Source organism: Megachile rotundata, chromosome 7, assembly GCF_050947335.1.
Source record: "Megachile rotundata isolate GNS110a chromosome 7, iyMegRotu1, whole genome shotgun sequence".
Taxonomy (NCBI): Eukaryota; Metazoa; Arthropoda; class Insecta; order Hymenoptera; family Megachilidae; genus Megachile; species Megachile rotundata.
In genome coordinates, this window is record NC_134989.1 from 11,422,448 (window position 1) to 11,446,689 (window position 24,242).

Here is a 24,242-nt window from a genome sequence, read left to right on the forward strand (position 1 = left end):
ATTTCTCAAATTCCCACATTCTCAACCTTCCAGATTCCAACATCATCGAATTCCCTCTTCTTCAGATTCCAAATTTCCTAGATCCGAAATTCCCCAACTTCCAGTACCCCAAATTCTCCATCTCCCAAATTGATCAAAGCTCCCAATCCCCCAATCTCCACAAAAATTAAGAAAGTCTCAATCAACCTATACGAATTCCAAAGAATTTCGATTCCCAACTTCGCAACAAAGATTCCCATAATCTCCAAAAATTATAAGCAGAAAATCGGGCTAATGACCATAGTAGTCGACGCCCACAACAATAACCAATCAATCAATCAATCAATAAGCAAAAGAATTTTCCAAACTCTCATCCGTCGAAACTACTTCCATATCCCCCCCACTCGTTTCCTAAAGAAAAGCATCCTCGGAATGCTTGCAACTTCGACCCATTGATCAGTTATCGACAGAGCGATTAACCGCGGAGGGTCGCCTAAAGCCGCGTCTCCAATTGTTCGTTATTCAAGATCCAGCAACTCCGATCGAAAGCACGTTAGCCACGTTACCTATATCTAATCGATAAACGCCATTCGCCGGTTCGAGTGGTCTGCCACGAAGAAGACTCGAAAGTGTAGACAACGGGAATGTATCGAGACGGGACGCGTTCGAGAGCTCCGCTCGGCAGCTCGTTATCGAGAATTATCGAAATTTCTTTCATTACTCATCGTCGATACACCGACCGGCCCTGGTAAACAGCCGGACAACCGTGTTTTGCTGTCTCTCTAAAACCGATACACAGACGTTCCAGTCATCCGTTCGCGAATGATCCTCCGCGTTTCATCAACGTCTGTCTAAGTCGACGGGGCGATTATCGATCGGGAGTGCTACCAGGTTGATCCAGAAGTAAGGAGGTTTGAGTGCTACTAGGAGTGTTAGGAGTACTAGGAGTGCTAGGAGTCCGAGTGCTACCAGGTTGATCCAGAGGTAAGGAGCTTCGATGGAGGTTCAGTGAAAACAGTACTTTTTGAACAGTGCGGTACAACTTTTGTACAGTTGCGGGATGAGCAAGACGGTGCATTACGCTTTGGTGGCGTTCTGGGAGAAGTCCGGGTGTAAAATCGTCGCGGATTACCCGGCGAAAGAGGACCCGGCTTATAGGGCCATCGCGCTGAGCACTGTGGATGGACTGAAGACGCTGGAGAACGATAAGATCAGCATCGATCGGGGCAAGTAAGCAAACTTAATTATTTAGTCGATTGAATATGATTTGTAGATTGACTTTGATATGTAAATTGACTTTACTTGCTTGCCGGAAAAAATTACAACTTTCTAGACAGTCAGTTTGTTATTTGACATGTGGTGGAAAATGCACCTCAAGATATGTGGTGTAACGTCAATAACTTTGTGATAACTGGAGACATTCATGACTACAGTCATCTTACAGATTTAAGGGTTAATCTGTGTGTCTGATTACGTACATCAAATTTCACTGTGACAGTGTTTTGTTGACACAGTCCACGTGTTAGGGTTAAGGGTTAGGTTAGATTGTGGGTTGGTTAGGATTAGGTTAAAGGTTAGGTTAAGTGTTAGGTTATGTTAAGGGTTACGTTATGTTGAGTGTTAGGTTATATTAAGGTTTAGGTTAGGTTAAGGGTAAAGTTATATTAAGTGTTAGGTTATATTAAGGTTTAGGTTAGGTTAAGAGATAAATTATGTTGAGTGTTAGGTTATGTTCAGGGTTGGTTTAAATTAAGGGTTATGTTAAGTGCTAGATTATGTTTAGGTTAGGTTAAGGGTTAAGTTAGGTTTAAGTTAAGGTTTAGGTTAGGTTTACTCTATTATTGTTTCCTTACTCTTGGTAACACATACAAATTTTTAAGAACTTGCAAGTTTGTTTTTACTCAAACTAAATCAATATTAAATTAATTAAACGAAGTGAACAAAAAGTATGAAACAAAATAATATAAAGAGTAGTCAAAGCATAAAGAGTAGTCAAAAACATAATATAATGATTAACTAGTGAAAAAGCAACCACAGCATCACGTAAAATATTTGTTACGATACACAAAGGTTCATAATGTTATTAAAGTTCAAGTTCAATAAGGTTAAAAAATTCAATCTAATTAAGTACTGTGCTAAATACGATTACAATAATTAATGACTTTGTTAAATTATCGTTTTAATTTACGACCACGTTATACTTCCAAATCTGGCTACATTGTTTAGCTATGTTATTTATAACCAGTTACTGTTGGTTTCATTAATAAATAACCTCGTGATCGAGAGAAAACAATTATGAATGAAAGATAGTGTAGTTAAAACTAATTACACTTGAACCTTTAATATAATTTTCTATCTGAAATTAACATTGTGAACAAAAAATGGAGATAATATATGCATGCTCGCCAAAATATAATAATTTGTTCTTGATAAGGTGGTGATAGCACGCAGTGCATTGTTTCGACCATTCTATATATGTACTTTAAAAGATGTTTATTTTATGTGGAACAACTACATAGTAATTTGTAATACATAGTGTACTAGTGAGAGAAACTTTCTTTTACTTTTATTCAATTTTCAAATTTCAGAATTTCCAATTAACAAGTGTAGGAATGTACAAGTGTACGAATTTAGATTTTAGAGTTTTGAAATTTCTTGTGTTCAAATTTATAGATTACCAAGTTCCTGTATAGCCAAATTCCCATAACTAGAATTCCAATATCCCCAAATTACAATATTTCTAAATTCATATACCCTCAAGATCTCAAGTCTCCCAATTCCAAACTCTCCAAATTCCAAACTCTCCCAATTCCAAACTCTCCAAATCCCAAACTCTCCCAATTCCAAACTCTCCAAATCCCACACTTTTGAAATCCCAAACTCTCCCAATTCCAAACTCTCCAAATTCCACACTCTCCCAAATCCCAAACTCTCTAAATCTCACACTCTCCAAATTCCACGCTCTCCAAATCCCAAACTCTCCCAATTCCAAACTCTCCTAAATCCCACACTCTCCAAATCCCAAACTCTCCAAATCCTACACTCTCCAAATCCCAAACTCTCCAAATTCCACACTCTCCAAATCCCAAACTCTCCAAATCCCAAACTCTCCAAATCCCAAACTCTCCCAAATCCAAACTCTCCAAATCCCACACCCTGCCAAATCCCAAACTCTCTATACCTCAAACTCTCCAAATCCCAAACTCTCCAAATCTCACACTCTCCCAATCCCAACCTCTCCAAATCCCAACCTCTCCAAATCCCAAACTCTCCAAATCCCCAAATCTTCCAAATATACAAGTCCCTAAGCCCCCAACTCTCAAACATCCAAATGTCCAACTCCCAACTCCCAAATATCCAAACTCCTAACTTCCCAACTTCTAAACATCCAAATTTCTAATTCCCGAACTCCCAAATATCCAATTCTCTAAGCCATAAATCTTCAAAATGCCCAATTACCAAATCCCCATATTCTCAAATGTGTGCATGTTCTTCAAGAACCTCTTCCAATGTAACAACCCTAATCCACCACTTCCCAAACCTAACCACTCATCAACCTAATCAGCATACCTAAAAGTTCCTCTTAAAAATTCTTAAAAGCTCCTCACCAAAACCTAACCATATCCTAGTTCATCTACAGCAAAATACCAAATTTGTCCGATGACCCACAGGTACACCGTGCACGTGTTGATAGGCGAACTGCACTACGCGTGTCTAACCTCAAAACCAGACTGTCCCTCGTCCGCCGCGAAGCTGGAGTCCTGTTCCCAGGTGTTTCTGGAAAGGTTACGAAGCATTTACATGGAACTACCAATTCTAGCGGACCTCTCGAGAGATCTGACCAACCTCGCAGTAATCGACCTCTCGAAACCGATGAAAAAGATTGTGGTTCGATATTTTAATCTGCGGACGTTGACAGTCGTTAACGCGGTTTTAACTGGGGGCTTAAAGGAGTGTCATTTTAGGAGGAATACAATCGACAGGAGCTCGATATTATCCCGAAACTGGAAGGAGATCTGGCTGAGATTCGGAGAACTTTGATGGACGGTGTTCAGAAGCTTATCGACAGGGGTCAGAGGCTGGATGACCTTGTGCGGAAGACACAGAGCTTGCAGATCATGGTAATAATTTTGTGATGTAATTTAGGGGTGTTAATGATTGGAATAATAAGAACAGTATAGGAATAATGTAGGAATAATATAGGAATGATATAACCCTACTAATTCTAGTTTTATCTTATAACCAGAGATGCACTATAGGGGATGTATTTTATATTTATTAATATCCACCAGGGTGTCCTTGATTTTTCATGGACTAAGCTGGTTTCTAAATCATTTTCATTGTAGTTTGTTATACACAAACAGAGGTGGGATAACTTCTAATAATTTCTAAAAATAATCTGTTGGATTACAAATATAAAAATGACGAATACTCTTGAACTTATGAAGTACAGTGGTCCTAGCAAAAATTTTATAGAAAATATTACAAAGCACCGAATTGCAATAAACTTTCAAAAATGTGATATTAATAATATTTGAATAAATCGCCTCTGCATTCACCTCGGGTAACCCATATTTCGTGCAGGAGAAATAATCATTGTTATCGAAAAACCGTAATTGTTCATCGTATTCGAGAATAATTCTCATTCAAGCAGGAACGATCAATAAATAACCGCGGATACGACCCCAGCGTTTGAAATCATTTATTTTCAGCTAGGGTAGTGCGTGTCGTGATTACGCTCTTTTTATTTGCACACGCTGGAAAAGATAGCGGCGACTATTAATTGCGCCAATATCGAGGGACGATTAACGGGTCGCAACCCGCGAGCAGATTTTTCGCTCGTTACTTGGTCATTTTGTTAATCGTTCACCGATGACGTGGCAATGGGATAAAACCTTTGAAAAATCGAGGATGGAAATAATGGAAAATTTCCACTTTTAATCCTTCACTCTTGTGAATGGTTCATGAGTTCTAAGTCTTATGAACTTAGAGATCTTTCGATTATTATATAATTATTATTCATCGTTATAGTAATCTGTTCCAAGAATTATTGTGTTATTATTATTCGTTATATTGATGAGTTCAAAGAATTATTATATGATTTTTATTCGTCATTATATTGATCTGTTCAAAGAATTATTGTATGATTTTTATTCATTACATTGATCTTTTCAAAGAATTATTGTACGAGTATTATTCATTATATTGATGAGTTCAAAAAATTATTATATGATTTTTATTCGTCATTATATTGATCTGTTCAAAGAATTATTGTATGATTTTTATTCATTATATTGATGAGTTCAAAGAATTATTGTATGAGTATTATTCATTATATTGATGAGTTCAAAGAATTATTATATGATTTTTATTCGTCATTATATTGATCTGTTCAAAGAATTATTGTATGATTTTTATTCATTACATTGATCTTTTCAAAGAATTATTGTACGAGTATTATTCATTATATTGATGAGTTCAAAGAATTATTATATGATTTTTATTCGTCATTATATTGATCTATTCAAAGAATTATTGTACGATTATTATCCGTTATATTAATCTGTTCAAAGAATTATTGTATAATTATTATTCATCATTACATTGATTTATTCAAAGAATTATTGTATGATTATTATCCATTATATTAATCTGTTCAAAGAATTATTGTATAATTATTATTCATCATTACATTGATTTATTCAAAGAATTATTGTATGATTATTATTCATTATATCGATCTGTCCAAAGAATTATTGTACGATTATTATTCATTATATCGATCTGTCCAAAGAATTATTGTACAATTATTATTCATAATATCGCTCTGTCCAAAATTATTCATCGCATATGTATTCAAAGAATAATTAAACTTTGTTTGCAGTCGCGGAAGGATTTTCACATGATGACAAAAACAACTCGGAAGAAGAAGAACGCAATGATGGCCGCGGTGGCAGGAGTCACCATGTTCCTCTCCACATCCCTCTTCGTTTTCCTCGTCTACCTCGGCATTTTATGACCATAAACGCACCTTGCGGAAGACGTTGCTGAAATATGGCTGACGCGTGTAACCGACGCGCTGTCGGAAATATACGAGCAAATAAATTATTTATTGGCTGCTACTCGCCTTCTGTCTTTCATGCGTCTTGCGGACGATTTATACTTGCATTGTAACATTCGTGCGATTATATCTCGAGTACTTCGAAACTTGTGGTAACTGTTCGCGAGTTATTGAAGTTCCGATCGATTCTCAGACATCAAATTGTTCTCGCGCGACATATCGGAAACTACGTTCAAAATGGCGGGCATTCTTCTAGTCAGTTGGGTTAAGTCATTTTTTATAGAATTTATGTTTTATACAAATTGAATTTGGTTTTTTGTTCTTTTGGTTTTATCTTGTTTGAACGGAATGTGTGTTACATAGGTACGAGTGATTATTTATTTTGTTTTGAACGTATGGAGGAATACAACCGTTCAGTTGTCAACAGTGATTCAAGCATGACACAAATCACATAAAGAATTTAATAATAAAAAGCTCAGGTAGCATTCAGCAAAAATTGCATTCTGAATAATTGAAATTTCACTGTATATTTTCTCAACAACGTACTCTTGTAGTACAAATTTAAGAATGGGTGAACTATGACACGTCACGTGACACGTGACAACACGAGGCGAACCACGGACTTCACTCGGAATCAAAGACATTTAAGGTACTTTGTACATCGAGAAACAATGCATTACCCAAAGATAATTCAAGGCTCTGAATTTTTCTAAAATTTTTAGATTCAGAAGTTTTAATGGCGTCAGTGGAACAGTTCAATCCGGACCCCGACGAATTCGAGGAGGAGGTGAAACGCAGAGACGATCTAGCAGAATCGACGAGGCGTGAAAACTACATCGCAGCTCGCAAAATACAGGTTAACGGCTGTTTCGTCGATAACCTGCAAACGATTCGACAAAAACGGGGTGAATGTATACGCCAAAGATAACCTCGCACGATAATCCGCTGCACAAGTTATCGTCCTTATCCGGTGATCCTGACTAATAATAACGTGTTTGATGTCGTAATGGGAGTCACTCGTGATAATGAATGTTCGAGGTCAAGATCACACGCTATCTCATCCATCGTGTTATCTGCGGTTTTTCTTGTCTTTTTCTAATTCATTTAGATTGATATCCTCTCCGCCCCTTGAAAATAGGTAGATGCATTTCACTAACTAAACATTCTAATGCATCAGCTCTTAAAATAGTTTCGTAAAGAATTATTTAAAATCATAGTCTAAACCTGTACCTCCTAAGAAATATTTGTAATACAAGAAAAATCCTACTTACATGTATGTACGCACATGAGCTTGAAATAGACTCAAATTTTGAACAGTACCTACTTTTTGATCCCGAAATTTTGGTACATGCAAATTTGGGAGAAATTCACGCAGCAATTTTTGCGACGCGTATTCAACCGTGAATTCAGCCAACTGGACTTTGTTGCGTCGCTTCAGGCTTGGATGCGTGGGATCCTCACCCGCAACCATTTCAGACTGCTACACAAAAGCGCGACCATCATCCAACGCCATTGGAGAGGCCATAGAACCAGGATCGCGGTTGATCTGTACCTGATCGAACGCGTGCATCAGATATGGCAGAATTATTACGATCAGATGGCGACGAGGATTCAGGCGATGTGGCGCGGTTACTGGGTCAGAAAGACGGTACTCGATATACCGAAAATGCGACGCTGGTTGCAAAACGTTTACTCGAAGAATCAGGAGACCGTGGAAAATATGAGAAAGTTTGTATCGGTTCTTCTTGGGGAATACGATTGTTGTACCTATCTTCTTTCAGGTTCAGGCAGGATGTGCTCAAGTATAGGGAAGGAGTCATGGAGTATGAATCTATGCAGTGGATTCTGTTCATCCTCTTCAAAGTAGAGTTTATACATTTGATGTTCTTAACAATTTTTACTGCATTGAAGGATCTTGTTACTATTGTCCCAAAATTGCAATGATAATAGAGACTGTTGAATTATTTTTAAAAACATAACCATGATTGCAACCATCATTAGTAATATTTCTAAAACTCACTTACCCTTGTCATGATATATAATAGTTTTGTTATTTCAAAATGTGTACATGTTTTAAGGGAACCTATATTTCATTCTTTCTGTTATCATTTTTTGTATCAAGTCTTCTGGCCCTTCCATTTTGTCAGATCTTCTTTTTGTCCTAATGTCTTAATTAAATGTCCTTGTATTAAAGTACCAAATTTTTGTATTCTGCCCTAATTTCGAAGATTATTACAGCTGCACCATTTGTTAAGAACACACCAACGTCCAGGCGTGATCACCAGAATCGACAAAACATGCTTCACATACATCGAAGAGATGATGAAGTGTTTCGAATACAGACGCTACGGAGAAAGAAAGACCCAAAACTGCCGTGACTGTCAAATCGACCCCAAACCATCGCTACTCCTGCGTGGGACCTACTACGAACGATGCGAAAGGGAAATTCGAGAGATCGAAAGACGCATCAAAGTTGGAATAACGCCAATCTCTAGAAGTACATTTCTACGCAACCTATAAATCCGTTTTTATTTCCAATTAAACTTTCAGGTCGACCATACGAGGAGAACGATAAGCATCGACACAAACAGAATCAGTTAAAACTGGAGGCAGCGATACACGAAAAATATTTGACGAACTCGTGCAACATGGAAATGAAAGAAAAGTGTGATTCAAAAATTGAATCGCGAATTCCTTGTGCGGATCTTTATAAAGAGATCAAAGAAATGGACTGTCACTTGAATCAGCTTCGTTTGAAGTGTCCGATTCACGATCCATCCTTGTGATCGATTAACAGGAAAGTAAGTGCAAGTGAACTTGAAGAAAAGACGAAATAATCAAAAATAATATTTACAAATTTTATAGATACACGTTACGCGCTATATAAACTAGAATTAAAACAAGTAGATCTTTGGTGTCACATAAGAGGAACCGATAAAATTTTCTGGTCATCTTCCATCTCGAGTTTGCAGGGTCGATAAAACGTCTAATGCCTGGAGATCGTTGCACACGCTGGCTTCTGCAAGGACTTGACCTTCTGCAGGCTCTCTCCTTCGCACTGCTCCTTGGTGAGCGTGTAACTGGCGATGAACTCCTCGGGTTTCGTCAGCAGACAATTACCAGGACTCGTGAAATCATTTTCTGAATCGCCGTCGTAATTGCCGCAAAGTCCTCGAAGGGAGTAGCTGAACATCTCAGGTTCCTGTGAATGCATTAATATACGGTAAATGTTATGCTCGGTTATAACGTCGGCGAAATAAAGGAATATTTACCTCGATCATAAGGCGTTTTCCATCGTAAGTGAGTGTCACATCGTACTCCTCCGATACTACTGAAATGTAGTGACTTCCACGTTGGAATATCTCGAAGACGACTTCGTCATCCTGTCGCACTTGGTGAGTAACTGTGCCAGAAACTGGGACCTTCTGACCATTCACCAGTACCTCGGGTAGCTCGCTGCCGGGCAGAAGCAGAATCTCGTTTTGGCCGAGTATGACCTTTACCTCCTTCTGTCCGTTGATCTCTCGGGCGAGGATGCTCACGCTTTCGTCTTCCGACATCGCGAGCTTCTCGCTGGGCTTCCTTCAGCTCGTTGCTTCGAGTTCCGGTGCCTATGATGTTCACGCGATTATCCTCTTGACAATTCTCCCCATGTCGAATGTCTATGTCAAATTCGATTTTGGGCGTGCAGTTGTTAACTTCATCATAAACTGGGAAGTAAGGTGGTGTGAGCGCTAACTGGGACGCTGCGCATACTTCGAACTCGACTTCGTCTATTTGGTTCATGATGGTCAAGCGGGAAAGAAATCGTCCCTTAGTTTCAGCGTTGCTCGCAGACCAAGCAACGGTTAGGTTGGTCTTCACCTCTTCATTTATGAAAGGGATGTGGATATGGAAGTCCAGCACTCCCGCCTGGGCTAACACGATGCCTTTGGCTGCTTCCTCCAGGAATCGGATCTTACGCTGTTCGCTGTCTCGAATCTCGCTGAATGCTTCCGTCGCATTGACAAATTGTGTCCATTGGTTAGCATCTTCGGTGCGAGCTTCCACATCCAAAGTACCGTAAGAAGCACTCAAAACCAACGGCTTTCCCTCATCAGATCTCTTATCCATGATTACGGCCACCTTGTGGTATTCGCTTTGTTTGTCCTTTATTGGGAACATGATCCACGAATCGTAATCCCATACATCCTCGTTGGTCGCGTCGGCTTCCGCCTCCATCCTGAATATCATATTCGTCGTAGGCTGTCTCTCATGTTTTACTTCGTCGTTGTGTAAACGCCGTGTGTCAAACGCTGACTCCTCCAGCAATTGTTGTAAATCCATGACGTTATGGATCGAAGTGTACGGTGTCCGCATACATAGCAGCACCGTGTCAGGCTTGTCGCTCTTTGGTGGCCAAATCTTCAGCTGTACGCTCTTCTTCGGAGCACTGACCTCCACAGAGGTCTTCAGGGGAAGATAAACCTGCGTGTGCTTGTCTACACCGGCAACGAAATGACGATGATCGAATGGCGTTACGAAACCTATATTCCTCTGCGTTTTCTGAACTATCGCGAACTGGAAGTCGGACTCGAAGCGACCCGGTTTGTAATTATCTGTCGAACTCAGCTTGTGCAGAGTGCATTCGCATAAGCTGTACACGAAAGGCAAACCAGTATCGGTCGTGTCATCTATCATCATCTCGTGCAAATTCAGTATGTGCGTATTGTGGAAAGCTCCGTCTTTCCTGGCTGTCAGGTGCTCGACGACCTCTGTAAAATTAAAAAATATTATTCTAACAATCGTAATTTTGTCAAAAATTGGAAACTAACTGTGAAATGCGAGTTGTCTCATCAAGAACATGTAATATTAGATCTGTGGTTACAAACAACTCACTGTTAGGAAGGTTGCGAACAGTGTTCTCGTCATAAGGAATGAAACGCGACAAGAACTTCGTCCTCCACGAGAAATTTCCTTCCAGCAAGACAGGTTTATCGCCCACGATATTCAGTTCCTCGGCAATCTTCTCGGTGGCCATTTTCACGAGGGACCGTTTGTCGGAGGGTATCAGAGCGTCGATAAGAGAGTCCATGTTGGGAATCATAGTCATAAGTTCCACAGGGGATCCTTTGAAGTTGCCATCATAAAGGATCGTCGCAAGGTAGATGGTACGAGGGATCGGGCTATTGTCGCTGCCGATGTAATTAAGAAGAGTGTTAGTGAAAAGGTTCCCTTCTTTCATCTTGTTAAAGATGAATTCGTGGGATTTCAGCGGGTCGTAATCCTTGCTGTCCAATAACTTCAACGCAGCCTGGGCATTCTTCGCCAGCGATTGCCATTCTGGGTCAGATAAATGTTTCAGGCCCTGAAGGGTGGACTTCACCGCGGACTTGACCTGTTTGCTGCTTTCGTTGTTGCTGAACTGTACGATTTCACGCAGCACCTCCAGAGGAGGATTCGTCATTGGAATCAGGAAGAGGGCCATGCAACGCACCTCCTGACTCTCCGTCGTGTTCATGTAGATCTGTTTCAAGCCCGGCAGTGCCTTCTTCGGATGATTCGCGACAAAGTTACTCAAACTGGCGAGAATTAACGTCTTCTGGAAGGCTGTCATTTTCTCCCTGCCTGTCAGGAAAGGCTCGAAGACGGGGAGCACCTCGTACATTCCGATGGTACCCAGAGCAACGATGTAGGTTTGGATCCTTGCGCTGTCGTCATCATCCACGGCCTTCTTTAATTGCACCCCCAAATATGGGATGTACTTATTGACGATATCTGAGTATTGCTCGTCGGAGGGACGACCCGTTGTGTGCACGGGATAGAATTTGTAGATGCTCTTATCATTTCCTTGAGACAGGAACAACAGTTCGGAGAACGCCGTTATCGCTGTGACGTTTAGGAGTGCTCTTTGCGTGACTTGTGGATGAGTGGCCAGTTCCTGAAGAATTTTAAGCATTTTCATTATAATATCTTATTATACTGAAAGTATTTTCTTATTAGTCTAATATCTTTTCTTCTTTTGTTATATATGTATAATTTATCATTTAGAAAATTCAAACTCTCCTTTAAAAAAATGAAGATAACACGGTATCTAGACTGCAAGTGAATTATATGCTGTCTATGCATTCACAACTTATGTAATAAGGATCTCATAGAGTTCTTTATATTTTTCAGGTCTCGTAAACATTGATATCACTTACGAAGAACGCCTCGATGTATTTGGCTGTAATTTGCCGAGCAGACGCCGGGATTTTGGACAGCATTTCAGCAGCTTCCTCACTCCGCAAGTCCCCATTCTCGACCCAATTTTTGATGGTCAACAAAGCAGGTCCAGTCCCAGCTTGAGTGATAGCATCTCTAAAAACGGACCAACGGTTTTGCCTAAAGGCGTCAGCCTTGTCGCCCCACTTGAGTTTCTTGGGCGAGATCTGCCATTTGTTCTCAGCTTCCGCTATTTGATTCCTGTTCATGGTGCGGATTATGTTAACGAGATGGGTGAACTTGTCTAGGGTCTTTTGCTCAGGAATCGTATTCGGGTCCACCAGTTCGTTTGAAATGTAGAAGAGTAAATCACGGACTGCAGTTAAACCGTTAAACTCACGGAAGTGGCTAATGAATTTGCCACCGTAATCGATGATGTTAGGCCAGACTGGATGCTTGGGTGGATCTTCCAGAGAGGACGGGGTGGTTTCGAAAGATATACGGTAGCCGGTGGATTTGGGTTTCGTTGGCGATGGCATTGGAGTCTTGATCTCGTGCATGTCCTCCAGAGTTAGGCTCAGTTTGCTGAGCACTGTGCTGTTCTGCGCGTCATTGAACGAGGGTGTGATGGTGGTCTTACTGGTAGACACTGCCGATTGGATAACGAAATCCTTCAGGCTACCTGAGATAACGATTCTACTGGTGGATGATTTCTGCAACAGAATTTTCGAGATTCGATTATCATTGCGGTTTATGCATGTATCACTGATCTTTATGCGTGTACAGAATAAACATAAACTGTTTAGTCTGTGGAAAGATTACGTAATTTATTCTTACTTTGTGATATGTCATACATGTATTCAATTTAGGACACTACACTTAGGACATAGCTACTCACCGACATGAGGTTCTTGTTAGTTTTAGATTCCTTTTTCATCTGCCGCGTCATGCCGAACACCTTCTCCGACATTTCCGGGTACCTGTCATAGCTCTTCGTCTTGACGATGTCAATGTGTTGTCCTGAGCCCTTCAGTTCAGGTATTGGCACCAATTCCGGCTTAGTGCGAAGCTGCTGTTCCGACAGCGGTTTAAAGTCGTAGCGAACTTCGTTCAAACCAGCGAAGTAATCTTCCAATACCGTGAACCCTCCGCGAGGGTCATTCTCATCCGGAACCTTGACATCGTGTCCCTCCACGAGTTTCTTACCCTTGATGTCCACCTGGAACTGGCTGATGATACTCTTGAGTAGTACCACCTCCCAGTTGGGAACATCTTCCTCCACGATTACAGTGTCGATCAACCCGTCCTTTAATTTAATATCGAAGGACTTTTTAGTTATGGGTATGTCATGGGGCGCCAACAGTACGTCAAGGATGGACTCGTCCCAGCCCCTGGACATATTGCTATGAATGTGAAAATATTGACCCCTCGTTAATTTCGCGGTTAGCTTGCCATCCTCCTTAGCTTGCACGGTGAGGTATCCTTTCATCAAGATACCCGCATAGTCTTTGGGGAACTCTGCCAAATTCGTGAACGTGCGACTTTGTACCATATAGCTGTACTCGTTGCCGACCTTCCAGCCATAGTTGCTTTTGGCGGATACCACTCCCGCTGTGGATGTACGAATCTTCGGTAAATTTGGTGTGTAAGGAATTAGAGTAAGTAAATCATAGTATCGAATGTAACACATCACTCAATAAGTCTCCGGTCTAACTAGGAAAAACAAATTTTTTTTTAGAAATTCCACTTTAATCATCAATATACTTTCCTTCCAGATACATTGATTCCAACGCTCCTCTAACTTTTCAATTCCCTTTATATTAAACGATTTGTCTTTGCCCCCAAAATACGCTTCAGTTTCCGCAATCACTTTTTCATTTGAGCCAAATTTCTTTCCCTGGAGCATTTTTTTCATATCTGCAAAGAGCTAGTAGTCGCTGGGGTCCAAATCTGCGGAGTACGGTGTGTGGGGAAACAATTCAAAACGTAATTCATTCAATTGAACCATCGTGTTCATCGACTTGTGACACGGCGCATTGCCTTCGTGAAACAGCAAACGCGGCATCCACTTTGAAGGCAATTTGCACATGCCCAAATTTTCATGCAAAATTCTGAAGACACTACCTTCTGATATCTTCAAGGCATCAGCTATCTCACACAACTTAAGTTTACGGCCCTTTAAAACTATTTTGTGGACATTTTTTATGTTTTCCGGAACGACTGCTGATTTTGGGCAACCAGTGCGTTCAGCATCATCGGTGCTTGTATGACCGCGTTTAAATTCAGCATACCAGTCAATGATAGTTGATTTCCCTGGTGCAGAGTCCCTATAATGTTTATCAAGTCACTTTTTGCCTTCAACAGTATTTTTTTCGATTAAAAAACAGTGCTTAATCAACACACGAAATTCCTTTCTATCCATTGTCTTCAAAATTACGAAACTGGGGGTACTAAAATGACTGTAACTTCTAAACTATTGGTCAGAATACCCTGAAATTTTGACATGTACTGTTTGAAGGTTAGTATTATTCGAAAATAACGTGGGTGTGTCACCAGTGTCGCCATATATGTGTCAGACCGGGGACTTATTGAGTGACGTGTTATGTGAGTAAATCCTAGTAACGAAGGATTAAACAGGGAGTCAGAATGCTGTTACTTTCGGGGGTTGATAGTGAACTAGGTGAATATCAAGTCGAATTGAATTGTATTATGTGACAGTATGAAGCGAGGGATTACATCGGATCTTTATCACTTCGAATTTGGACTATGTCGAATTCCTATCACGTGAAATTTGAACTATGTAGAATTGATACCACATCCAATTTGGATTATGTCAAAATCGTACCACGTCGAATTTGAATTGCCTCGAATTAAAATCGCGTCGAATTTGAATAACGTCAAGCCGCATCGTGGCAAATTTAAAAACATCATAAAACATAAATTACAAAGAATTTGAGGAACATCTAATTGCGCTTATATTGAATTCGAAATGCACCAAATTTGAACAGTACATCGGCTGAAATCACATAAAATTTTCAAATTAAAGTTTTGTTGAATTTTAATATAAATGACATCGAATTACATTTATTTCAAACTAAAAACATTCCATGAAATTAAAAAAGAAAAATTGGAAACTGTAGCACGTTTCCACGACACATCACCAATAAGTTGTTGAAAGACAAAATTATTTCACTAGCCTTGAATGTACACACCCAAAATGTCCCTAAAATATGTTAGACGGAAAACGATAATAAGTCTAATAATACATCCCGCAGTGTTAGAACAGTCATTTTCATTGTGTACATACGAGAAAAATGGCTTTCTAATTAAACCGTTCGTTCACACTTACCAAGCACAAAGAGTGTCAAAGACAGCCACATTATTGACCGTAGCTCGTCGGAAAGTGATACGTCCGATCCACTTAGAGCATATATATGCCCTCGCGTTGTATCAATTCAGCGGAATGAATAATTAGCGGAGAAAAATTCTCAGAAGTCATGTAATCGTTGAAAACATATACTTCTTGGTCTTCCTCGTACGCAGCAGTTTCTTTGATAGCCGATTATCAAGTCTATTCCCCTACTTTCGTTTTTACCGTTCTAAAAAAACTCTGAACACTTTCATTCATTTCACTAAACTGTTAGCGTTTCAAAGCCTACCTCTGGAAAGAAAATAGCAAAGTCTGTTCACAGCTTTTACTCGAGAGACATGAGGTCACACATGAGACCACAATCTCACATGTCTGAAGATAAAAATGCTGACTGTTCCTCGTATTTCTATATCCATAAATTCAGAACAGAATTCAAAGATCACAACACGTCATAGGTCACGTTTTAATAAAACAAGAAGTGAAAATTACATCGCGCACAGGTTAACACTTGCTCCAGTCTGCAAAGAATTTGGCAGAAGAGTAACCGCGATAACCCCACGAACAATAGTCCACTATACAAGTTTGTTGTTGTTATCAGAGCATGCTGAATAAATAACAACATGTTTGTATCGTAACGTATTTCATACGAAGAGATATCGAATGTTCGAGGTCGCACTATCGGTATGCATCGTATTATCTGCGGTTTCGTTTTTCTTTTTTCAGGTTACTAGGTGTCAAGATCTCAGTTACATAATGACTATCTGTACGTATAGTTTCAAATTTTTAACTCGACTTTATAGTGAACCTGTGGGACTTCATAAGAAATATCATTAGTAATATTTCTAAAACTCAGTTTTACCCTTGTCATTATACATGATAGCTTTGTTATTTCAAAATTTATGCATGTATTAAGTAAACTTATATTGCATTCTTTTTGTTAACATTTTTTGTATCAAGTCTTCTGGTCCTTCTATTTTATCAGATCTTCTTTTTGTCCTAATGTCATAATTAAATGTCCTTGTATTTAAGCATCAAATTTTTGTATTCTGCCCTAATTTCAAAGATTATTACAGCTACACCATTTATTAAGAACGCACCAACATCCAGGCGTGACCACCAGAATCGACAAAACATGCTTCACATTGAAGATAAGATAAACTGTTTCGAGTACAGACGCTACGGGGAAAGAAAGACCCAAACCTGCCGTGACTGTCAAATCGACCCCAAGCCATCGCTACTCCTGCGAGGGACCTACTACGAACGCTGCGAAAGGGAAATTCGAGAGATCGAAAAACGCATCAAATTTGGAATCACGCCAATCTCTAGAAGTACATTTCTACAAAACCTGAAAATCCGTTTTTATTTCCAAATAAACTTTCAGGTTGACCGTACGAGGAAAACGACAAGCATCGACACAAACAGAATCAGTTAAAACTGGAGGCAGCGATACACGAAAAATATTTGACGAACTCGTGCAACATGGAAATGAAGGAAAAGTGTGATTCAAAAATTGAATCGCGAATTCCTTGTGCGGATCTTTATAAAGAGATCAAAAAAATGGACTGTCATTTGAATCAGCTTCGTTTGAAGTGCCCGATTCACGATTCATCCTTGTGATCGATAAACAGGAAAGTAAGTGCAAGTGAACTTGAAGAAAAGACGAAATTATCAAAAATAATATTTACAAATTTTATAGATACACGTTACGCGCTATATAAACTAGAATTAAAACAAGTAGATCTTTGGTGTCACACAAGAGGAACCGATAAAATTTTCTGGCCATTTTCCTTCTCGAGTTTGCAGGGTCGATAAAACGTCTATCGCCTGGAGATCGTTGCACACGCTGGCTTCTGCAAGGACTTGACCTTCTGCAGGTTCTCTCCTTCGCACTGCTCTTTGGTGAGCGTGTAACTGGCGATGAACTCCTCGGGTTTCGTCAGCGGACAATTACCAGGACTCATGAAATCATTTTCTGAATTGCCGTCGTAATTGCCGCAGAGTCCTCGAAGGGAGTAGCTGAACATCTCAGGTTCCTGTGAATGTAAATATACGGTAAATGTTATGCTTAGTTATGACGTCGGCGAAATAAAGGAATATTTACCTCGATCATAAGGCGTTTTCCATCGTAAGTGAGTGTCACATCGTACTCCTCCGATACTACTGAAATGTAGTGACTTCCACGTTGGAATATCTCGAAGACGACATCGTCATCCTGTCGCACTTGGTGAGTAACTGTGCCAGCAACTGGGACCTTCTGACCATTCACCAGTACCTCGGGTAGCTCGATGCCGGGCAGAAGCTGAATCTCGTTTTGGCCGAGTATGACCTTCACCTCCTTCTGTCCGTTGATCTCTCGGGCTAGGATGCTCACGCTTTCGTCTTCCGACATCGCGAGCTTCTCGCTGGGCTTCCTGGGATTCAGTTTGGGATATGTAGTCATCAGAACCTGCCAACAGCTGCTCAACTTCAGGGGAAATTCTTTGCCGTCGAAAGTCTCGGCTCTGTTGAGATCCATCACGCAGGTTGCTGAAAAGACATTATGATAAACATCACATGTCCTTAAATCTTTAAATAATTTTGTACCCAAATCAAATCTTTAGATCCCAAAATTTATCTCCAAATGTACAGACCCCAAAACTTTAGATAAAAAGTATATTTCTCTAAATTTTTAAAATCCATTTCTTCACATAATACATTCGCAATACTTACACACATCGTCGTCCATCAACCAGCTGTTGTCGACTTCATCCTCCTCTTCCTCGGAGCTATCTTCAAAATAATCCAAATTGACATCATTCATCTTCATGTTCATGTTCATCGACTGCACACTGAAGTTAGCAGACTTCATATTCTTCGAAATCTTCGCTTTCAGGGTGAGCTTGCCTTCGTCCATATCTTCAGGCTGCGAATCGATTACGGTACCATCCACAATGCGGAAAGATATCAAATCCGAAAAGAGGTTTTCGATATTCCTATGTGTTCTTCGGCAACCGGTTTGCAAGGAGATTTGTAATTCGTCCACCTGCAGAGCCTTGTCTCCGGCCTTCTGGCACGCCCGGAGGAGTTTGTTCCCTTGCTCCATCTGCTTCTTGCATTCCTTCACTACACTGATATCGTTGATATCTTCCTTCAGCTCGTTGCTTCGAGTACCTGTGCCTATGATGTTCAGGCGTTTATCCTCGGGACAATTCTCCCCGTGTCGAATGTCTACGTCAAATTCGACCTTGGGCGTGGAATTGTTAACTTCGTCGTAAACTGGGAAGTAAGGTGGTGTGAGCGCTAACTGGGACGCTGCGCATACTTCGAACTCGACGTCGTCTAATTGGTTCTTGATGGTCAAGTGGGAAAGAAATCGTCCCTTGGTTTCGGCGTTGCTCGCTGACCAGGCAACGGTTAGGTTGGTCTTCACCTCTTCTTTTGTGAGAGGGATGTGGATATGGAAGTCCAACACTCCCGCCTGGGCTAACACGATGCCTTTGGCTGCTTCCTCCAGGAATCGCATCTTACGCTGTTCGCTGTCTTGATTCTCGGCGAATGCTTCCGTCGCGTTGACCAATTGTGTCCATTGGCTAGCATCTTCGGTGCCAGCTTCCACATCCAAGGTACCGTAAGAGGCACTCAAAACCAACGGCTCTCCCTCATCAGATCTCTCATCCATGATTACGGCCACGTTGTGGTATTCGCTTTGTCTGTCCTGCATTGGGAACCTGCTCCACGATCTACCCCAAACATCCTCGTTCGACGCGTCGGCGGCCGCCTCCATCCTGAATATCGTATTTGATATAGGCTGACTGTCATGTCTTATTTCGTCGTTGTGCAAACGCCGTGTGTCAAACGCCGACTGCTTCAGCAAAGGCTGTAAATCCATGACATTATGGATCGAGGTGTACGGTGTCCGCCTACGTAGCAGCACCGTGTTAGGCTTGTCGCTCTTTAGTGGCCAAATCTTCAGCTGTACGCTCTTCTTCGGAGCACTGACCTCCACAGAGGTCTTCAGGGGAAGGTAAACCTGCGTGTGCTTGTCTACACCGGCAACGAAATGGCGATGATCGAACGGCGTTACGAAACCTATATTCCTCTGCGTTTTCTGAATCATCGCGAACTGGAAGTCGGACTCGAAGCGACCCAGTTTGTAATTATCTGTCGAACTCAGCTTGTGCAGAGTGCATTCGCATAAGCTGTACACGAAAGGCAAGCCAGTATCGGTCGTGTCACCTATCATCATCTCGTGCAAATTCAGTATGTGCGTATTGTGGAAAGCTCCGTCTTTCCTGGCTGTCAGGTGCTCGACGATCTCTGTAAAATTTAAAACGTATTATTATGACAATCGTAATTTTGTCAGAAATTGGAAACTAGGTGTGAAATTCGAGCAGTTTTAGCAAGAACAGGTAATGTATGATCTGTGGTTACAGACAACTTACTGTTAGGAAGGTTGCGAACAGTGTTCTCGTCATAAGGAATGAAACGCGACAGGAACTTCGTCCTCCACAAGAAATTTCCTTCCAGCAATACAGGTATATCGCCCACGATATTCAGTTCGTCGGCGATCTTCTCGGTGGCCGTTTTCACGAGGGGCCGTTTATCGGAGGGTATCAGAGCGTCGATAAGAGAGTCCATGTTGGGAATCATAGTCATAAGTTCTACAGGGGATCCTTTGAAGTTGCCATCATAAAGGATCGACGCAAGGTAGATGGTACGAGGGATCGGGCTATTGTCGCTGCCGATGTAATTAAGAAGAGTGTTAGTGAAAAGGTTCTCTTCTTTCATCTTGTTAAAGATGAATTCGTGGGATTTCAGCAGGTCGTAATCCTTGCTGTCCAATAACTTCAACGCAGCCCGAGCATTCTTCGCCAACGATTGCCATTCTGGGTCAGATAAATCTTCCAGGCCCTGAAGGGTGGACTTCACCGCGGACTTGACCTGTTTGCTGCTGTCGTTGTTGCTGAACTGCACGATTTCACGCAGCACCTCCAGAGGAGGATTCGTCATTGGAATCAGAAAGACGGCCATGCAACGTACCTCCTGACTCTCCGTCGTGTTCATGTAGATCTGTTTCAAGCCCGGCAGTGCCTTCTTCGGATGATTCGCGACAAAGTTACTCAAACTGGCGAGAATTAACGTCTTCTGGAAGGCTGTCATTTTCTCCCTGCCTGTCAGGAAAGGCTCGAAGACGGGGAGCACCTCGTACATTCCGATGGTACCCAGAGCAACGATGTAGGTCTGGATCCTTGCGCTGTCGCCATCATCCACGGCCTTCTTTAATTGTACCCCCAAGTATGGGATGTAATTATTGACGATATCCGAGTATTGCTCGTCGGAGGGACGACCCGTTGTGTGCACGGGATAGAATTTGTAGATGCTCTTATCATTTCCTTGAGACAGGAACAACAGTTCGGAGAACGCCGTTATTGCTGTGACGTTTAGGAGTGCCGTTTGCGTAACTTGTGGATGAGTGGCCAATTCCTGAAGAATAAATATTTAAGCTTTTTTAGTACAATACCGGGTCTTATTTTACTAGGAGACAAATAAGAGTCAAATTATCTGAGGTTTCTCACCCAACATGTTCGTTTATATGATTGTAGACAAATATGTAGACTAAATGAAATGTGAAAACGGTCTAATATCCTTTCCTCTTTTTTTATAGATTATATGTATAATTTATCATTTAGAAAATTCAAACTGTCCTTTAAGAAAAATGAAGATAACACGGTATCTAGACTGCGAGTGAATTATATGCTGTTTATGCATTCACAACTTATGTAATAAGAATCTCACAGATTTCTTTATATTTTTCAGGTCTCGTAAACATTGATAACACTTACGAAGAACGCCTCGGTGTATTTGGCTGTAATTTGCCGAGCAGTCGCCGGGATTTTGGACAACATTTCAGCAGCCTCTTCACTCCTCAATTCTCCATTCTCGACCCAATTTTTGATGGTCAACAAAGCAGGTCCCGTCCCAGCTTGAGTGACAGCATCCCTAAAAACGGACCAACGGTTTTGCCGAATGGTGTCAGCCTTGTCGCCCCACTTGAGCTTCTTGGGCGAGATCTCCAAGCTGTTCTCAGCTTCCGCTATTTGATTCCTGTTCATGTTGCGGATTATGTTGACGAGTTGGGTGAACTTGTCTAGGGTCTTTTTCTCAGGAATCGTATTCGGCTTCAGCAGTTCGTTTGAAATGTGCCCGAGTAAATTGCCGACTGCAGCTAAACCGTTAAACTCACGAGAGTGGCCAATAAATTTGCCTCCGTAATCGATGATGTTGGGCCAGACAGGATGCTTGGGAGCATCTTCCAGAGAGGACGGGGTGGTTTCGAAAGAGATGCGGTAGCCGGTGGATTTGGGTTTCGTTGGCGATGGCATTGGAGTCTTGATCTCGTGCATGTCCTCCAGAGTTAGGCTCAGTTTGCTGAGCACTGTGCTGTTCTGCGCGTCATTGAACGAGGGCGTGATGGTCGTCTTACTGGTAGACACTGCCGATTGGATAACGAAATCCTTCAGGCTACCTGAGATAACGATTCTACTGGTGGATGATTTCTGCAACAGAATTTTCGAGATTCGATTATCATTGCGGTTTATGCATGTATCACTGATCTTTATGCGTGTACAGAATAAACATAAACTGTTTAGTCTGTGGAAAGATTACGTAATTTATTCTTACTTCGTGATATGTCATACATGTATTCAATTTAGGACACTATACTTCGGGCATAGCTACTCACCGACATGAGGTTCTTGTTAGTTTTAGGTTCCTTCTTCATCTGCCGCGTCATGCCAAACACCTTCTCCGACATTTCCGGGTACCTGTCATAGCTCTTCGTCTTGACGATGTCAATGTGTTGTCCTGAGCCCTTCAGTTCAGGTTTCGGCACCAATTCCGGCCTAGTTCGAAACTGCTGTTCCGACAGCGGTTTGAAGTCGTAACGAACTTCGTTCAAACCAGCGAAGTAGTCTTCCAATACCGTGAATCCTCCCCGAGGGTCATTCTCATCCGGAACCTTGACATCGTGTCCCTCCACGAGTTTCTTACCCTTGATGTCCACCTGGAACTGGCTGATGATACTCTTGAGTAGTACCACCTCCCAGTTGGGAACATCTTCCTCCACGATTACAGTGTCGATCAACCCGTCCTTTAATTTAATATCGAAGGGCTTTTCAGATATGGGTATGTCATGGGGCATCAACAGTAGGTCAAGGATGTACTCGTCCCAGCCCCTGGACAGATTGCTATGAACGTGAGAGTATTGATCCTTTGTTAATTTCGCGGTTAGCTTGCCATCCTCCTTAACTTGCACCGTGAGGTGTGCTTTCATCAAGATACCCGCATAGTCTTTGGGGAACTCGGCCAAATTCGTGAACGTGCGACTTTGTACCATATAGCTGTACTCGTTGCCGACCTTCCAGCCATAGTTGCTTTCGGCGGATACCACTCCCGCTGTGGATATACGAATCTTCGGTAAATTTGGTGTGTAAGGAATTAGAGTAAGCAAATCATAGTATCGAAAGTATGTGAGTAAATCGTAGTATCGTAGGATTAAGCAGGGAGTTAGAACGCTGTTACGTTCGGGGGTTGATTGTGAACTAGGTGAATATCAAGTCGAATTGAATTGTATTATGTGAAAGTATGTAGCGAGGGATTACGTCGGATTTTTATCACTTCGAATTTGGACTATGTTTAATTGGTAACACGTCGAATTTGAATTATGTCGAATTGGTGACACGTCGAATTTGAATTGCCTCGAATTAAAATCGCGTCGAATTGGAATAATGTCAAGCCGCATGTCAAATTTAAAAACATTATAAAACAAGAATTACAAATAATTTGACGAACATCTAATTTCGCTTATATTGAATTTGAAATGCACCAGATTCGAACAGTACATCGGCTGAAATCACATAAAATTTTCAAATTAAAGTTTTGTTGAATTTTAATATAAATGACATCGAATTACATTTATTTCACACTAAAAAAATTCCATGAAATTAACAAAAAAAAATTGAAGACTGTAGCACGTTTGCACGACACATCACCAATAAGTTTTTGAAAGACAAAATTATTTCACTAGACTTGAATGTACACACCCAAAATGCCCTTGAAATATTTAGACGGAAAAGAATACAGCCTGTATTGTTCGAACAGTCATTTTCATTGTGTATATACGAGAAAAATGGTGTTCTAATTAAACCGTTCGTTCACACTTACCAAGCACCAAGAGTGTCAAAGGCAGCCACATTATTGACCGTAGCTCATCGGAAAGTGATACGTCCGGTCGACTTAGAGCATATATATGCTCTCGCGTTGTATCAATTCAGCGGAATGAATAATTAGCGGAGAAAAATTCTCAGAAGTCATGTAATCGTTGAAAACATATAATTCTTGGTTTTCCTCGTACGCAGCAGTTTCTTTGATAGCCGATGATCTAGTGTATTCCCCTACTTTCATTTTTACCGTTCTAAAAAAACTCTGAACGCTTTCATTCATTTCACTAAAGTGTTAACGTTTCAAAGCCTATCTCTGGAAAGAAAATAGCAAAGTCTGTTCACAGCTTTCACTTGAGAGACATGAGACCACAATCTCACATGTCTGAAGATAAAAATGCTGACTGTTCCTCGTATTTCTATATCCATAAATTCAGAACAGAATTTAAAG

General features: G+C 41.0%; 4 protein-coding genes across 7 annotated transcripts; 2 read left to right on the plus strand and 2 right to left on the minus strand.

Moving 5' to 3' along the window:
* The first annotated feature begins 132 nt into the window (after positions 1-132).
* On the plus strand, positions 133-6,101 carry LOC100877093 (uncharacterized). 2 transcript variants are annotated; one of them, XM_012284527.2, is made up of 5 exons: positions 133-882; positions 1,033-1,209; positions 3,651-3,867; positions 3,945-4,100; positions 5,864-6,101. In XM_012284527.2, exons 2-5 carry the CDS (start codon positions 1,040-1,042, stop codon positions 5,996-5,998), a joined length of 678 nt encoding a protein of 225 aa, XP_012139917.2. In that variant the 5' UTR covers positions 133-882; positions 1,033-1,039; the 3' UTR covers positions 5,999-6,101. The 2 variants fall into 2 exon arrangements, with proteins under 2 accessions (XP_012139917.2, XP_012139916.2); XM_012284526.2 differs by having other exon boundaries at positions 135-963.
* A 155-nt stretch (positions 6,102-6,256) lies between these two features.
* Positions 6,257-9,317, plus strand: LOC105661744 (uncharacterized). The gene is made up of 7 exons (XM_076533331.1): positions 6,257-6,689; positions 6,763-6,896; positions 7,479-7,768; positions 7,822-7,903; positions 8,279-8,537; positions 8,591-8,841; positions 8,906-9,317. The coding sequence occupies exons 2-6, from the start codon at positions 6,777-6,779 to the stop codon at positions 8,824-8,826; spliced, it is 987 nt and encodes a 328-aa protein (XP_076389446.1). The 5' UTR covers positions 6,257-6,689; positions 6,763-6,776; the 3' UTR covers positions 8,827-8,841; positions 8,906-9,317.
* Positions 9,028-15,751, minus strand: LOC143263934 (vitellogenin-like). 3 transcript variants are annotated; one of them, XM_076533319.1, is made up of 7 exons: positions 15,573-15,718; positions 14,348-14,550; positions 13,122-14,173; positions 12,223-12,936; positions 10,919-11,960; positions 9,313-10,794; positions 9,028-9,242 (listed from the first exon to the last, which is right to left on the minus strand). In XM_076533319.1, exons 3-6 carry the CDS (start codon positions 13,911-13,913, stop codon positions 9,419-9,421), a joined length of 3,924 nt encoding a protein of 1,307 aa, XP_076389434.1. In that variant the 5' UTR covers positions 13,914-14,173; positions 14,348-14,550; positions 15,573-15,718; the 3' UTR covers positions 9,028-9,242; positions 9,313-9,418. The 3 variants fall into 3 exon arrangements, with proteins under 3 accessions (XP_076389434.1, XP_076389436.1, XP_076389435.1); XM_076533321.1 differs by lacking the exon at positions 14,348-14,550 and having other exon boundaries at positions 13,122-13,834; positions 15,573-15,751; XM_076533320.1 differs by lacking the exons at positions 14,348-14,550; positions 15,573-15,718 and having other exon boundaries at positions 13,122-14,175.
* A 1,507-nt stretch (positions 15,752-17,258) lies between these two features.
* On the minus strand, positions 17,259-23,937 carry LOC100877204 (vitellogenin). The gene is made up of 7 exons (XM_076533317.1): positions 23,796-23,937; positions 22,315-23,027; positions 21,416-22,129; positions 20,015-21,056; positions 18,303-19,889; positions 17,695-18,119; positions 17,259-17,626 (listed from the first exon to the last, which is right to left on the minus strand). The coding sequence occupies exons 1-7, from the start codon at positions 23,824-23,826 to the stop codon at positions 17,411-17,413; spliced, it is 4,728 nt and encodes a 1,575-aa protein (XP_076389432.1). The 5' UTR covers positions 23,827-23,937; the 3' UTR covers positions 17,259-17,410.
* Positions 23,938-24,242: the final 305 nt, after the last annotated feature.